Source organism: Gadus chalcogrammus, chromosome 10, assembly GCF_026213295.1.
Source record: "Gadus chalcogrammus isolate NIFS_2021 chromosome 10, NIFS_Gcha_1.0, whole genome shotgun sequence".
Lineage (NCBI taxonomy): Eukaryota > Metazoa > Chordata > Actinopteri > Gadiformes > Gadidae > Gadus > Gadus chalcogrammus.
This window is the reverse complement of record NC_079421.1, coordinates 2763132-2778074: the sequence shown is the minus strand read 5'-3', so window position 1 is coordinate 2778074 and position 14943 is coordinate 2763132. Positions and strand designations below refer to the sequence as shown.

The 14943-nt window shown below is 46.6% G+C and overlaps 1 protein-coding gene across 2 annotated transcripts; it reads right to left on the bottom strand.

Moving 5' to 3' along the window:
- Window positions 1-3685: 3685 nt before the first annotated feature.
- On the bottom strand, window positions 3686-13461 carry hspa9 (heat shock protein 9). 2 transcript variants are annotated; one of them, XM_056600122.1, is made up of 17 exons: window positions 13123-13461; window positions 12259-12317; window positions 11857-11944; window positions 11393-11574; window positions 11165-11289; window positions 10956-11029; window positions 10672-10778; window positions 9997-10159; window positions 9361-9453; window positions 7772-7981; window positions 7202-7429; window positions 6574-6796; window positions 6280-6374; window positions 6079-6171; window positions 5299-5439; window positions 4973-5035; window positions 3687-4942 (listed from the first exon to the last, which is right to left on the bottom strand). In XM_056600122.1, exons 1-17 carry the CDS (start codon window positions 13201-13203, stop codon window positions 4895-4897), a joined length of 2073 nt encoding a protein of 690 aa, XP_056456097.1. In that variant the 5' UTR covers window positions 13204-13461; the 3' UTR covers window positions 3687-4894. The 2 variants fall into 2 exon arrangements, with proteins under 2 accessions (XP_056456096.1, XP_056456097.1); XM_056600121.1 differs by having other exon boundaries at window positions 3686-5035.
- Between the last annotated feature and the right edge of the window lie 1482 nt (window positions 13462-14943).

The window sequence follows — 14943 nt, the reverse complement described above, 5'->3', positions numbered from 1 at the left end:
CGGGGTCCGTATGGGACGCTGGCACTGCCACACTTCTTTTGGTCGGGAACCAAAGGAGCTAATTAAATAACTCAACTCTGCATAATTCAAAGAGGTTTATTTAAATGAGCTGCTGTGATAAAGAATGTCTCTGGAATGGCTTTTAGCGAAGCAGCGCTCCACTTAGCTTCCTTTCGGCCGTCGATTGGAAAGCCCCCCGAGTATTTCTGTCCGTCTACGAGATGGCACAGACACACACGCTCACACACACACACACATGCTCACTCACGCACACACACACACACACACGCACACACACATACACGCACGCGCACACACACACACCCGCTCACACACACGCTCACACACACAGACACAGACACACACATAGATCGGATACATTTTGAGACGACCCTAAACCTCAGAACTTGAAGAGGTAAAGGCTGAGGTACTTCAGTGCCAGACTGAAAAATGTTCTGCACAGCAGAAAAATATATTTTAAGTGCCCTGCATTTATCTTTAGACCTTTACCTTTTGTGTGCATGAAAAGTCTCGATAGATCGCTCGTAGGCCTACCAATAGCCTATACTTCTGTGGGAGTAAAATCTTCACCTGGGCAGGGGCGTAGCCACGTGGGGGCCACCCCGCTGGCCCCCCCCCGAGTATTACAAAAATAAATAAAATGGACAGAAACGGTCTAAAGAAAGCTGAAATATATGCACTATTAGTTTAATCTAACTTTGACTCATCATTCTTATTGAAAGTGTTCTGGCCCGAGCTGGCCACCACAGTAATAAAATAATGGCTACGCCCCTGCACCTGGGTATTGGAAGTGATTACTTGTTGAACCTGTAGGCTAATATAGAACAAGCCTTCTTGTTTGGTAGTTGCCTATCTTAACATATCATTAATCATGCAGAAGCCAAATCGACGTTAGACGTGATCATTGTTCATGTCGGTGTCAACTACTAGCAAGGGTTCTCCAAACACGCATTTTAGACTATCAGTGCTGCTCACTGACAGAGCTCTGAGTGAGCCCCACTGCTATCTGACGTCCGTCAGGTGGAGCGCTGCCAGACACACGGCCAACCATCTGAGCTCTGTATTGACACACTGGAATCAGCCGTTGTAGTTGTGGGTAGTAGTGGCAGTAGCAGTAGCAGCAGCAGCAGTACAGCAGTAGAAGCATTGAGACCCGTTGCAGCAGTGACAGCCGTTGCAGCAGTAACAGCAGTTGCAACAGCAGCAGGGGTGGCAGGAGTAGTTCAGGAGGTAGAGGGGGTTGACTGGTTGCTATTTCGATCCCGGCTTCACCTAGCTGAGTGTTCTGGTGTCCCTGAGCAAGACTCCTCACCCTAACAGCTGGCTGTCGCCCTGCGTGGTTGACTCCGGCGTCGTTGTGTGAATTTGTGAATGATTGTTTGTAAGTTCGCTTTTGATTAAATCGTCAGCAAAACCCCCTAGATGTAAATATAACAGCAGCAGTAGCAGCGACAATAACAACAAAAGTCATTCAGCTGCACATTTTCCCAGAAACCACAACAAGACAGATCATTTTCAGGAGAAAATGGAGGGACCAGCCGCCCCAAGATGCGTCAATAACACACACAGAATACACATGTCTCCCAGCGCCATGATTTAATGATCTCATTATATGATTGAGAAAGTCATACGATAGCTGTGTGTGTGTGTGTCCGATGTCCCCCAAATCGTATATTCAAGCCTCGACTCTCTACAGTCTCAGAATCTATTTGACGAGGCATCTGCAGGATTGTGTTCTTGCTAAAGGTCAATTAGATGTAATCTGTCAAAGCTGGTGCTTTTGGTTCCACTTCGAACATGTAAAGCACAGTGACCCACATCGCAACGCTGCCTTCCATCTCCTTCTGACATTTACGTTGGAAATTGTGGGTGCTTTGCTATTATTCTAAGTCTAAGCATAAGCTGACAACTGGTTTGCTAGTGTTGGTATGATAGGAGGCTACGCAACACGATTACGATGGGTCTTCACTGAAAAAAAAATATTACATGAATTAGTTCAGGGAAACCATGCAAACCAAGAATTCAACAAATTCAAAGTAAAATGATTGTTGAAATCATAACATGAGATGTGAGATATGCAAGGTCTAAAACAGTATGATTTTCCAGCCACACACACACACACACACACACACACACACACAGAAAACGGCAACGAAATGAACAAAGGAATTGGCTCCTACACAAGTATTTCCAGATAGGTCGCAAAGGCAAGGCTTGTGAAGCTTTTCCAAAGCGAGTTGGTAATGATGTTGGTGTCGTGGATGTAGTTTCCTGTGCCGACGGTGACAGTACATGACATGAGAGATGTTCACAGATGTATTCTCTGCCCACAACCGACAACTGTATGTATTCTCTGTCCACAACTGTTTTCTGCACCAGTTAGCCCTTTAAATAACACATGATCAACAGGATCCATAATACATTGCGTTTACTTCTCCGTAGCTGAAATGTGTTTTTGTGTGTGTGTGTGTGTGTGTGTGTGTGTGTGTGTGTGTGTGTGTGTGTGTGTGTGTGTGTGTGTGTGTGTGTGTGTGCAAATGCACTAAAGCTGCTGACAGAGCAAAAACCACGACTGACAGATGGGAAGGTGTTAACGGATGCCCTTTGAGTGTCTGTGTATCCCTACTTACAAACTTAGACAGTGTGTGTCAAGTGTGTATCCTACAACTTGTGTTCTCTTCATTGGCTTCAGTGACCGTTTTTGGAGAAATTAAGTTGGCAAAAGTTTCCCACAGCAATACACGCATACATGCCAACACTACAAAATAAGCATTGACTCGTTAATTCAAGTGTTAAAATACCCATAAATCACAAAGACACCGTATATTGTTTCATTGTATTCATCGAGATGGGATGTATCCAGTCGCTGGTAGTGCTTTATTTATCAAGTCTTCTGTGCCAAGAGATTGGGATACAGCTCTGTTGAAAAAGAGTGATCATATCATGTAAACATATCGATCTTATTCGACTTTTTCATCTTTATGTTCAGGATAGACAATTACAACCCGAGCTAACGCTGCTGGAAAATACTGGTTTCTGACTACAATGTTCTGGTCGTATTTAGAGTTCAAAGGGCATCAGATTTAAATAAAGTGTTGGTCAAGAAGGTTTTACCAGATGCTCTAATTAGCTCAGCGCTCTATACCTCTCTTCAGGGCATTAACCTCATCCTACTAGATATGGAGTATATATATATATATATGGCATAATATATATATATATACAAATATGTAACATGCACCATATTTCTAGTGCCCTGTTCGGCCACCAGATGGGGTCATAGCGCATTCTTTTATTGTTACCTAGTATGTAAAAAAATTGTTTAACAATCAAACAATAACTGCGCGACCCGACCCCGGATAAGCGGTGGACGATGACAATAACACCAACATGTGACTCAACCCGTCGCCTTGAATTCATTTTCCGACACAAAGGCCCTCCCTAAACATCAGAATTCACTTTCAGCGCCTGAAAGGAATTTATCAAAAATGTTTATAATACTTCAGTCAGTTCATTAATGACATGTTTCAAAATATGTAGCATTAAACATATTCACCTCATGCATATTCCGTTATCTGGCCCCCCATGAATGTATGAATGAAACAGAACGGAGGTCTTATTGAATTGCTCATCCATAGGTCAGCTTACACAATACCTGCCCCTTTCAAGAGGAAGTGCAGAAGATATAAACTTTAATGAAAATTACTAAATTATTTTAAGACAGTAAAAAATTATCACCTCAAGTGCAGAACAATGGATGAAAGGCATCGAATTCAACTTTAGACAAACAAAGCTATGTCTCCCTCTGCTGGCGGACCCGAGCAAGGATCTAAGAATGTCACTTAAAAGCAGCACTCCAAAGATGATATGTTGAATTCAGGAATTTTATTAGAAAAAGACAATGGAGACCTTCAAAAATTACTCACAACCTTCCTAGATCATAAGCGTCGTTTCGGTGTCACATTACGTTGCTTGCTGACTGCAACAAAAACTCAGAGCAACCTGGCTCACTTTCTGGCACACACTGAAGAAAACAAGAGTTTATGGCAACCCAACATCCTTTGAGGGTTTAATGATTGACTAAATAGGACTTGCGTTTTAAAGAAAGCCACAATGAAAAGGTGTACTTTAAGGCCATGCTCATCAATATGGCTCTGTTCAACTGCAGGACATATCTGGACTTCGAGGTGGAAACGGAAAATGAGCCAATCAGCTCGCCCAAACTCAGGTGAACATTAGCATGTAGTTGAACAAAGAGCTCATCTTAAATTACATCCAGAAGCCTCATACCCACAAATTATATTTGAGCTGGCTCGTTGTTTTAGTCGGAGTTGCCAGTGGTTCTGGGAGACTTGGTGGTGCACCCTGGACAAGGCTCGGACACCGTCCCCAACAGGATCAAGTGCGGCCGACAAGCCAGGCCTCTTATTGGCTGCAATCACTGGTGGTTCGTAGCAGTCGATCAAGACCTGCCTGCCCGTCTCCACGCACAACAGGACAGTCCCACAGGCCAGTCAGATTTCATCATGTATGAAAGAGCACACGAGTGTTGTGCTACGACAAGAGAGCTCAACAAAACAGCGACCGAGACAAAAAAACAACAAAAACAATAGGATATATAGTTATCGTGGACAATTAAATTACAAATAGATCCGGTATCCCCGTGCTCGGAGGAACATACATTAACATTATTTATCGTTTGAATATGCTATGTTTTTTTCGGCCATAAAACACAGTATATATTAATATAAGAATGACTAAGAACGCAGCTTGTTGCCGAGGGTCTGCCCAAACACCCTCGACCCCCCGCCGTTAGTCCTTGTTGCAATGTTCTCGCTGCAGTCCATCACAGACATGTGGTGAGGGGGGGCTTCTACTGCTGGCCTTCCTTCTTCTCTCCCTCTGAGGAGCCAGAGCTGCTTCCGCTGCTGCCGCTACCGCTGCCACTGCTGCCGCTACCGCTGCCACTGCCACTGCTGCCGCTACCGCCGCTGCCCTCGCGCTCCGCCGCCATCTAGAGGGGGGAGTGAGAGAGGCTGGTCAGGGCACACTCTGATGCTGCCGTTTAAAGGACGCAGCTTAAAGGAAACCTTAACCCAAAACCGCCAGGATCAAGCAACTCGTATAACAGAAGCTGTTTGTCCTAGAGAGGGGCGATCCCTCCATCAACACATGGTACATGTACATGTTTGTTTACTATTCCCCTAGATCAGTTTAAGGGGGTGTGGATCCTTTAAAGACCAGTCATGTACGATCGTCATCGTATCAAACAACCACCTTCTTGTAAGCCATCTCGAACAGCTTGAGGGACGCTTGCTGCAGGGTGTTGGCCGCCTGTTTGATGTTCTCCCCCGTCTCCGTCTCCTTGTTGGCCAGCAGGTCACGGACCTTCACAATCTCCTCCTTCAGCTTGGCACACTGGAAGACACGCGGCGGACGGGCGTTCAGGAGGAATACAGAGACAGGCTCCAGCGACACGTCTCCCAGTACACACAGTGTTCAGGATGGCTTTAAGATGAATGACGACAGCACTGCCACCACCAAGTCAACTACCCACTAAGGCCCCGTCCACACGAAGCCAAAACGGGCAAAACCGTTAGTTTCGATCTATCCGGTTTCGGAGTATCTCCGTAACTACTGAGTCAAGCGAAACCGGGTAGATCTGTAGAAACGCTGTAGTACATATTCCAGGCCCATAAGGGGCGCTGCTTCTGCTACAGAAATTTAGAAGAAAAATAAATAAGAGGCGAGCATGCGCATAAAGGCTGCCCCCCGAACGATGCCCACCCTAGGATGGCAAACGCGAAGAAGGTTCGCAAGGGTTATTTGTCTGGTCTGACCATGAGTGCGAGATGCTGTTGCATTTATAATGTGGGATATTCGGTCGCGGATTCTCAAAAAATAATGGCTTAGCAACCCACCTCCGAGGGTGGTTTCAGAAGTTTACGGTTTCGGTCAGCGGATTCGCCGGCTTCGTGTGGACGGAAGGCCGAACCGTACAAGACCTTTGCGGTTTCGCCATGAAATAGGCTTGGTAAGAAACCACAGCTGCCTTACCTCCTCAGCCGGGAGCTGGTCCTTGAACTCCTCCATCTTGGACTCCGTGTCGTGGACGATGCCCTCTGCCGTGTTCACCGCCTCCACACGGTCCTGAGTGGAGGGTGGTTGTTAAGAAGACGTTACATCAAACAACCAAATTCAGCCAGAGCCAAGTGGATATCGACTTGAGACCTGGGGGTCAAAGATGGCGCCTCCTACCTTCTTCCTCCGGTCCTCCTCTGCGTACTTCTCTGCATTCTTCACCATGTTCTCGATGTCATCCTTGCTGAGGCCTCCGGACGACTGGATCACAACTGTAGGCCGGAGTTAGTATACGGTCAGCGGGAGATCTTTCTTCCAGGTATTTATGGGACACGTATGGATGCACTTGGGAGTTGACGATAAAGTGGATTAACGGGTACTCTTCCTATGTGTGTGGGGGAACGGAATGTGCACAAGCACGTAGGTGAAGGAGAAGGACCGACGACCAGGGGGGGGGTCGGGGAGACTCACTCTGCTGCTCGCGCCCGGTGCCCTTGTCCTTGGCGGAGACGTGCACGATGCCGTTGGCGTCGATGTCGAAGGTGACCTCCACCTGGGGGACACCGCGGGGCGCGGGGGGGATGCCTATTAGGCTGAACTGGCCCAGCACCTTGTTGTCCGTGGCCATCTCGCGCTCGCCCTGGCACACCTTGATCTCCACCTGGGTCTGTCCGTCGGCCGCCGTGGAGAACACCTTCAAAGGGGGGGGCGGGGGGGGGGCATATTAGGGGGATTGCGTCACATGAACTGCAATCGCAGACCAAGCAGTCACACAAGGAGGGCAGGCCGAGCCATGCCCTGATCCCCATGCCCTCTCCCACAGTTCCACCGTAAATAGCACAACTGGACCAGGGAGGATAACATTTGGTATTTATATTGGTGCTGTACCATTTAAATCCCCCAGGGTTCATTTGTAATGACTTGGCCATGTGTTGAATAAAAACACCCCATGCACGATCCAGTAACACCCCTTGCCCACTGCGTCCGTCCGTTGACGGACCCTATTGACTTTTGCAAGCTTCGTAAGTGAGGGCCAGCGTGGGTGGGCCCCCGGGGGCCCGCACGTCTCAGCCCTGTGTGTATGGAGGGGAGGGCGTACCTGGCTCTTCTTGGTGGGGATGGTGGTGTTGCGGTTGATGAGCTTGGTGAAGACGCCGCCCAGCGTCTCGATGCCCAGGGACAGCGGCGTGACGTCCAGCAGCAGCACGTCTGTGACGTCCCCGGCCAGCACGCCGCCCTGGATGGAGGCGCCGATGGCCACCGCCTCGTCGGGGTTCACCGACTTGCTGGGCGCCCGGCCGAACAGCTCCTGCACCGTCTGCTGCACCTGCAGGAGGAGAGACAGCGGGGGAGACGAGTCAGGGAAGGGCCGGCGAGGCAGGGCCCCACACACACACACACACTAGAATATACCGATTTAAGAGGGCCAGCGCCCTTCTCAACTTTCTGCAACCTTGAAGTTCTTGCTATTAATTGCAGCGTTTTGGCCGGCTTGCTATTGAATAATACATTCATTTCCTCGAAGGAAAAAGAAAAACATTTGCATGCTTAGAAAGCGTCTCTTTGGCGCTCACATCCCACGACAGTGGGAGTCGTACTCAATCGGAGGAAGGCTCGCGTGCGAGTCCCGCCCGAGTCAGAGGACGACACGGGACCTCGTTGGCCTTACCTTGGGCATGCGGCTCATCCCGCCCACCAGCAGCACCTCCCCGATGTCCCCCTTGGAGACCTCGGCGTCCTGCATGGCCTTCTGGCAGGGGGCCACGGTGCGGCGGATCAGGTCCCCCACGATGCCCTCGAACTGGGAGCGGCTCAGCTTGATGTTGAGATGCTTGGGTCCGGAGGCGTCCATGGTCAGGTAGGGCAGGTTGATGTCCGTCTGGGAGGAGAGAGGCGATGCGGAAGGGGGGGGGGGGGGGTTAGAATCGGAAGCACGGGGACCACGGGGACCACGGGCCTAGCCGTCGTTTCAACACGAGGGAGAACGTTGAGCAGGAGCTCTACTCTACAGGACTAACATCTTACTTCTGCACTGCAGCCATTTACTGCATTCAAACCAATACATGAAATAGAAAGATTGTAGAGTGAAACACACCCATCCAAGAGTCGATCCATCAAGAAAATTGTTTCACTACGTCGATAACTGCCGTCTGAAAATAGCTGAAACTTTAGCTCTACGTCTCAAGCCACTGGAGCCTGAAATTATCTCGGACTTGAATGAAAATCATATTAACTTTAACCAGAATTTATTTTTTAATTGTTCCATGTTTATCCCAACCTTAACTGCCCTCTCCCTGCTCCTTCCGGCAGAATGCCACCAAATTAGGAGGGAAGGATTCTGTGGCCCGAAGCAACAGCAGAACTGGACTATAATTGTTAAAAGAACATCTAAACAGGTCTAGTGCAGTCGCGCCAAAGGCAATAGTCTAAACGCCCGGAGACTGCCTGCATTAGGGCTTTGACATTTGCCAAAAAAATCATATTCGAAGTTTGTTTGTTTAATAATATTAATATTTGAATATTTATTAATAATATTTTGACCATTAAATGCCTTCAGTAAGACCTGGATTGGGCTTTGCGAGGTTCGTTTACCGGCGTTGCTATGGTTACCGGTCTTGCGTGTTCCAACGGTTTATCAGGTTTCTAATAAATCGCTGTCTAATCAATCATTCACTGCCTCTTCCGTGGTCATTACAATATTATGAATAGACTGCGTCGGGTTCTCCAACGTCTCTCCCTCTTGTCCTGCCCATAACAGTTTCGAATATTAAGGGCTGCCTAATAATCGTTATTTTTTTTTTTATCAACAACTTATTTTTTGATATTCGAATTATACTCGAATAACAAAGTTCGGAGTCAAAGCCCTAGCCTGCATGTTGAACTCGTTCTCATCAATGCATTAGATGGACCTGTAACATCACTTATGGATGGCCGCCTTCTCTTGACTATGAAGTTGATGTAAAAAAAGGTGGCCTGGGCTGAGGGGTGGGCCGATACAAGGTGGCCATGTTGTATCTCCACATTTAAAGTTTAGAGGTAATGGCATTTCTAGTTTAAATAAGTTTAGCATTAAAATACACCTCAGAGAAAAGTGGACTCATACTTTGCATAGGTTAATCAGACAAATGAAACAATACAATATAGTCAGCTTCATAATTGTACCAGGACTGATCTTGCTTGCAGCGCGATAAACCCTTGAGACAATGATGGTGGATAAGGACGGACGCACACAAAATTCAATTCATTCTGGGTGTATACCTGGAGGGCGGAGGACAGCTCACACTTGGCCTTCTCGGCAGCCTCCCGGACTCTCTGCAGGGCCATGCTGTCCTTGGTGAGATCAACGCCGGACTGAGGAGAGGCAACAACCTCATCACCATGCTCAGAGACAACCATCAGTCATCCCCATGCCTCACAACTCTACAGTCTCCCTATGCTAAATGAACCAAGTCTAGTCTATGTTGTGTAAAAGGAATGGATTGAAACAGCACTATTGTCTATCTAAGCACCTTTAAAACAAGACTTAAGACTTATGTTTGCTTTAGCTTTCTGCTAAATCTTAAAATACACTGCACTTTCTAAAAAGCTTTTTTAACTTTGCCTTTATTTTCCATTTTATTAGTAAAATGCCTTTTTAACTTTCTATTTTCCTCATTTCTTTGCATGTTTTCTTTTACTGATCTATTATTTTATTGCACGCCAATGTTTATATGTGAAGCACTTTGAGCCTGTCTTGTGTATGAAAAGTGCTATATAAAAATAGTTTGAACAGATCAGAAATCAGACGGTTGACTAAACTGAACGTATTATCTTTACATTCACCTTAGAACAATAATGCTTGAAATAAAAAGAGAGACTTCATCTATTCAGGGATCCCTCGGCCCTCGTACATACCTCTCTCCTGAACTCCTTGACGATGTGCTGCAGGAGGTGCTGGTCAAAGTCCTCTCCTCCCAGAAAGGTGTCCCCGTTGGTGGACTTCACCTCAAACACGCCCTTCTGGATCTCCAGGACCGAGATGTCGAACGTGCCACCGCCCAGATCGTACACTGCAATGCTGGGGGGGAGAAACAGACAGGGAAGGTTTTTTTTCAACAAACTGAGTTCTTGGAAGAAGTCAAGCAAGTCGAACAGCAGTGACGCTACAAGGCACACATTCAGCGGATTGACAAATAACTCTACGGACCAGCATTAGTGCAAATTATTTGTAATAGCCAATAATCTTGATTATTTCTGCAATCATCACTTCTTCTACGACAGTATACAAATCCAAAGTTATCTGGACCATTTCAGTCTCTGATAACTAGATAAATGAAATAAAATAACCTATTTACATTTCTGAAGCAGCAAATGAGGACTAATGTACTCGATAATTGACCTCAGCAGAACAATGGTTATCAAAATTAGACTACGTATGAATAATTTACTGTTGATTGACCCAATTGTTGTGATATTGTTGAAACACTACGTTTTCATCCAGTTTTAAATTCAAGTTGTGTCTGTTCATCTGAACACAATCCCAAAGTGCCCCAGCAGCCTGCAGCCTGCAGCCTCAGAGCCTGGACTTACACTTTGTCCTCCGTCTTCTCCAGTCCGTAGGCCAGGGCCGCTGCCGTCGGTTCATTGATGACACGCAGGACGTTCAGGCCAGCAATCTGACCGGCATCTTTTGTAGCCTGGAACCGACAGGATGGAGGAGGTGAATATAAATCACTAGCACCTGTTCCGTCTCCACCGATATCTTCAGGTAGCCACGCGTGAACCTAACACTCATTCCCGTGTCGTCGCCTAAAATCGTCTACTATGACATTCGATTATTTGCATAATTAATGTTGATCATTGCAAAGGTCTACCTGTCTCTGGGAGTCGTTGAAGTAGGCTGGCACAGTGACCACTGCGTTCTTCACTCCGTGTCCCAGGTAGCTCTCTGCAGAGCGAAAGCATTCATTACGTTAAGGCGTTTAACTCAATAAAAACAAACATAAAATGCTACTTTGCCTGTGAAAAAAATATACATCTGCAAATACAAAGCCAAATCTAGTGGAAAAGTGGTGGCTTCTACCTGCCGTCTCCTTCATCTTCATCAGGATGAAGGCCCCAGCCTGGCTGGGAGAGTACAGTTTTCCGTGCGCCTCAACCCAGGCGTCGCCGTTGGACGCACGCACAATCTTGTACGGCACATTCTTCCTGTTGAGGAAAGAACGCGACTGTGATTAAGAATGTTGTGAGAGGCGATGAAGTCTTCAGGAGCGATAAAGTGGTGTGAAGGAGAAGAGAGGGGAGCACTCACATGTCCTTCTGCACCTCAGAGTCGTCAAAACGCCGCCCGATCAACCTCTTGGTGGCGTACAGGGTGTTGTTGGGGTTGGTAACGGCTTGCCTCTTGGCCGGCATGCCCACCAGACGCTCTCCTTCCGCGGTGAAGGCGATCACTGAGGGGGTGGTCCTGGCTCCCTCTGCGTTCTCCAGCACCTGGAGCACCGAACCGAGACGTTGGAAGGCCGGACATAAACGTCAAACACAACTGTTGAGCACTACTTTGAAAATAATATCAAGCAGGGCTCAACTTGTGCACATATTTATTTGAACTACATCGGTGTATGTCCGTCGGTGCTCGATTCTCATCCAGCCTGAATAAGGTGCTGCCCATACAGCATCAGAGCACAGTAGCTGAATGTCTCCATTCAAATTCAAGAATAGCGCGATGCTGCAAGCACAACACAAACGTAATGTGTTAAACGTGTGCTCAGTCACCTTGGCCTGTTTCCCCTCCATGACGGCGACACAGGAGTTGGTGGTTCCCAGATCGATGCCGATGACGGAGCCCTTAATGGCCTCGGACCTGCAACAAACCAAAACCCATAAAAACAGTCACTAAATAATTTCAATGTGGAAAAGATTGAGCATGGACATGTTTTTACAAACCGCTGTCTGTTTATAAGCCTATACGGGTTGGGATTTTATTGGGAAATTATTTTGTGGTGTGTAATTACAATCTTTACTAATTACAATGTTGAAAATTAGAAGTTTAGACAACTGAAATACATATTGGTTATTAGAGAAATTAAAGTAAAAGAACCGTTGGGTTATGGTACTGTACCGTTTAAAATGGTTTATTGGCATGTTAATAAATATGGTGCGGTTAGTTCTACTCACGCGTAGTTTCTCCGGGAAAGGGTCCGCAGAACATCTGATTGGAAGCCATTCCAGCAAGCCTAGGAGGCAACATGAAATGGTTATGAAATTGAAAACTCCTAGTGCAACTATACTTGTAGGGATGGACCCCTGACCATGAATGCTAGACAGGTGATCCGCCAAGTAACTTTGGACCAATTAACTAGTCCCCCTGTGGCACAAGACCGTAGACATGCTATCGAACAATGAACCAAAGCATAATAATTCAGATTCAATGCTTTAGTTTCATAAACTATCAGGACATAAAGTCAAGGTGCACCTAGAATGCTACACAAAATGACTTCACGGGTTCTCAGAGAATATCTTAAAGAGAAAAAGAGGCCTTGAATGACAGAAAGTGAATAATAACACTGATATAACTCTTTGTAAGCCTTGGTCTCGAAGCTGAAGGTCACCTCCCCTTACGGGAGGAGAGCGATGCATGGAACAGTCACTGCGACACACAAATGTATAGTGCTGTGTTTAATAGAGATTAAAATGATTAAATGTTGTTCGTGTGCCTGACTGGATAAGTAAGACGGGTCTGGACGGTTCTGACCGTCATCAGCTGATGTAACTCAAGACGCCATCACTCGTATTAGCATGCGTAGTAACATCACTTACGTCCTATCCTTTAAACGACATCAATGTACAATAAATGAAGTACCTGGATTGCCAGGGTTTGACAGCCAGTGTCTCAACCCTTAAGTCGGTATTTAAATGTCATGTTTGTCCCAATGAATGAAACCCACGTTAGGTAACGTTAATGCTAGTAGGGTTAGCATGTACAGCTAGCACGGAGATTACGCAACCCGTCATCTACCAAATTATGTGGCTCAGACTCACCTTCTTCACCAACGAAGACACGTTCCTGGAGGTGGTCTGCGAGGGGAGAGACCTCGAAAGAGTTCTGGCGACGTTCAGCATGTTGACAGCTCCGCTAGCAGGCTAATGTTGCTAATAAAATGTACGCAATGTTCAGATTCCCCGAGTTATGAGAAGCACCCGAGATATCAAACGATCCCAGATAGTAGTTCTACTTCTTGATGTTGTATGCATACACGAGAGATGTATGTCTCTTATATCATCTAAAGCGTGCAGGGTCGTCTCGTCTTTCTCCACCGCCGCTGATCAACCGGTACTGCGAAGGTTCTTCTGGAATTATCCAACGCATGTTGCACCATGTACAGCACCGGACCCCTTGAGAGCACCCTGAGGACTGCCCGATGGTAACGACGCATGGAAATATATATATTTAGTAACTCTTAATTCCTTTAAGGTTTCAATATGAATATCATTCTAAGTTTTCGATTTGTATGGGTCAGTTTAACCAAAATTGTGCTGTTGTTGAATAAAATTAGCAACAGTTTTAAGAAAGGCAGTATAAGGGCGTCTCAGTAATGTTGCCTGGTGAAGGTCATTATGAAAGGGTTATGGTCATCTCAGCTGCTCTGACGTAAGGGATGCTACGCAATAATAAATATGATATGATACATATATGTATGTAATATAAATAATGATTATATATATATTATATAATATGAAACTATGGACGATGATAGACTGATACGAATATAGTTGTACTATTTATGATTTTATTTCTGGAGATTTGTTCTGTAAGCAGTTACAACTTTATTTGGGAGAACACAAAAAGTAATGATATTAAAAAAAAATCCTGAGGTTTTACCCAAGACCTACACTAATAACATGAATTCATATCAAAATTCAAAACTTTTGAGAGAAATATTGAATTGTGAGCTGTGACATATTCCCAGACTGTGATGAATACTTAAAAAAAGAAGTTTGAGACTGAGTCATACCAACCAGTAACTTGCATCTAGTTTAGTGGAATTAAAGCATTAATATTGAAATGGAAGGACACAAGCCACATAGAAGACACATTGCAGGTCCTGAAGGTTTTTGTTCACATTGTGTGTAATTATAAAATACATTTATCCCCAATGCTGTCTTTAATACTGACTTTCATGAAAGACATTCTCTAATTTTCTGCCTCACGTACATCACCTCCTCCTTCCTTCCTTCACTCTCAACACCTTTCGCATCTACTTCCGACCCCCCCCCCCTCTTTCCTTTCCTTCTCTCTTCGTTCTATTGACTAGATCCTGTCCTTCCTCTAGTCCAGAAGCTCGCTGTGCAGGCTTCCCTCGCTGTCCAAGAAGTTGATCAGTTCCTCCACATCGCCTTCCTCGTCCTCTTCCTCCTCGCCGCCCTCCCTTGACATCTGGGCCTCTCCCTCTCCGCCGCTACCCTTCCCTCCGAGCTCAAGGTAACCCTTGGCAGTGTGGTCTCGTGCTCCTCCCCCCCCCTGGGTCTTGCTGTTGACCGGCTGGACCATCAGGATGCCCTCCCCCAGGGCGGCGGTCTCGCTGACGCTCTCTCCGTCCTTGGCCGCGGGATCGCTCGGGGCTGCCCCCTGGCCCGGGGTGTGAGCGTTGGGGTCCAGGGTTACACTGGACCTGCTTGTGCAAAGACCCATGGCCCCCGGGGTTAAGGAACACACTTAGAGGCGAGAGTAACCCTTCCACATGCACGATGGCGATCCCTGCTGCTGCTGGGGTCCCTCGAGGTCAGCGCTGGTGGGTCCGGTGTGTTAGTCAATTGTCGGCAGGGGTAGTTACAAGCTTTCCTTGGGCAGAATTTGTCCGT

Excerpts from the sequence above, each read along its gene's own strand:
- hspa9 (XM_056600121.1), bottom strand. The coding sequence starts at position 13,203 with ATGCTGAACGTCGCCAGAACTCTTTCGAGGTCTCTCCCCTCGCAGACC. Across the intron at positions 6,797-7,201 it reads TCCCCACCAAGAAGAGCCAG|GTGTTCTCCACGGCGGCCGA; the intron begins GTACGCCCTCCC and ends CCCCCTTTGAAG. Across the intron at positions 5,036-5,298 it reads TCGAGATGGCTTACAAGAAG|ATGGCGGCGGAGCGCGAGGG; the intron begins GTGGTTGTTTGA and ends TCCCCCCTCTAG.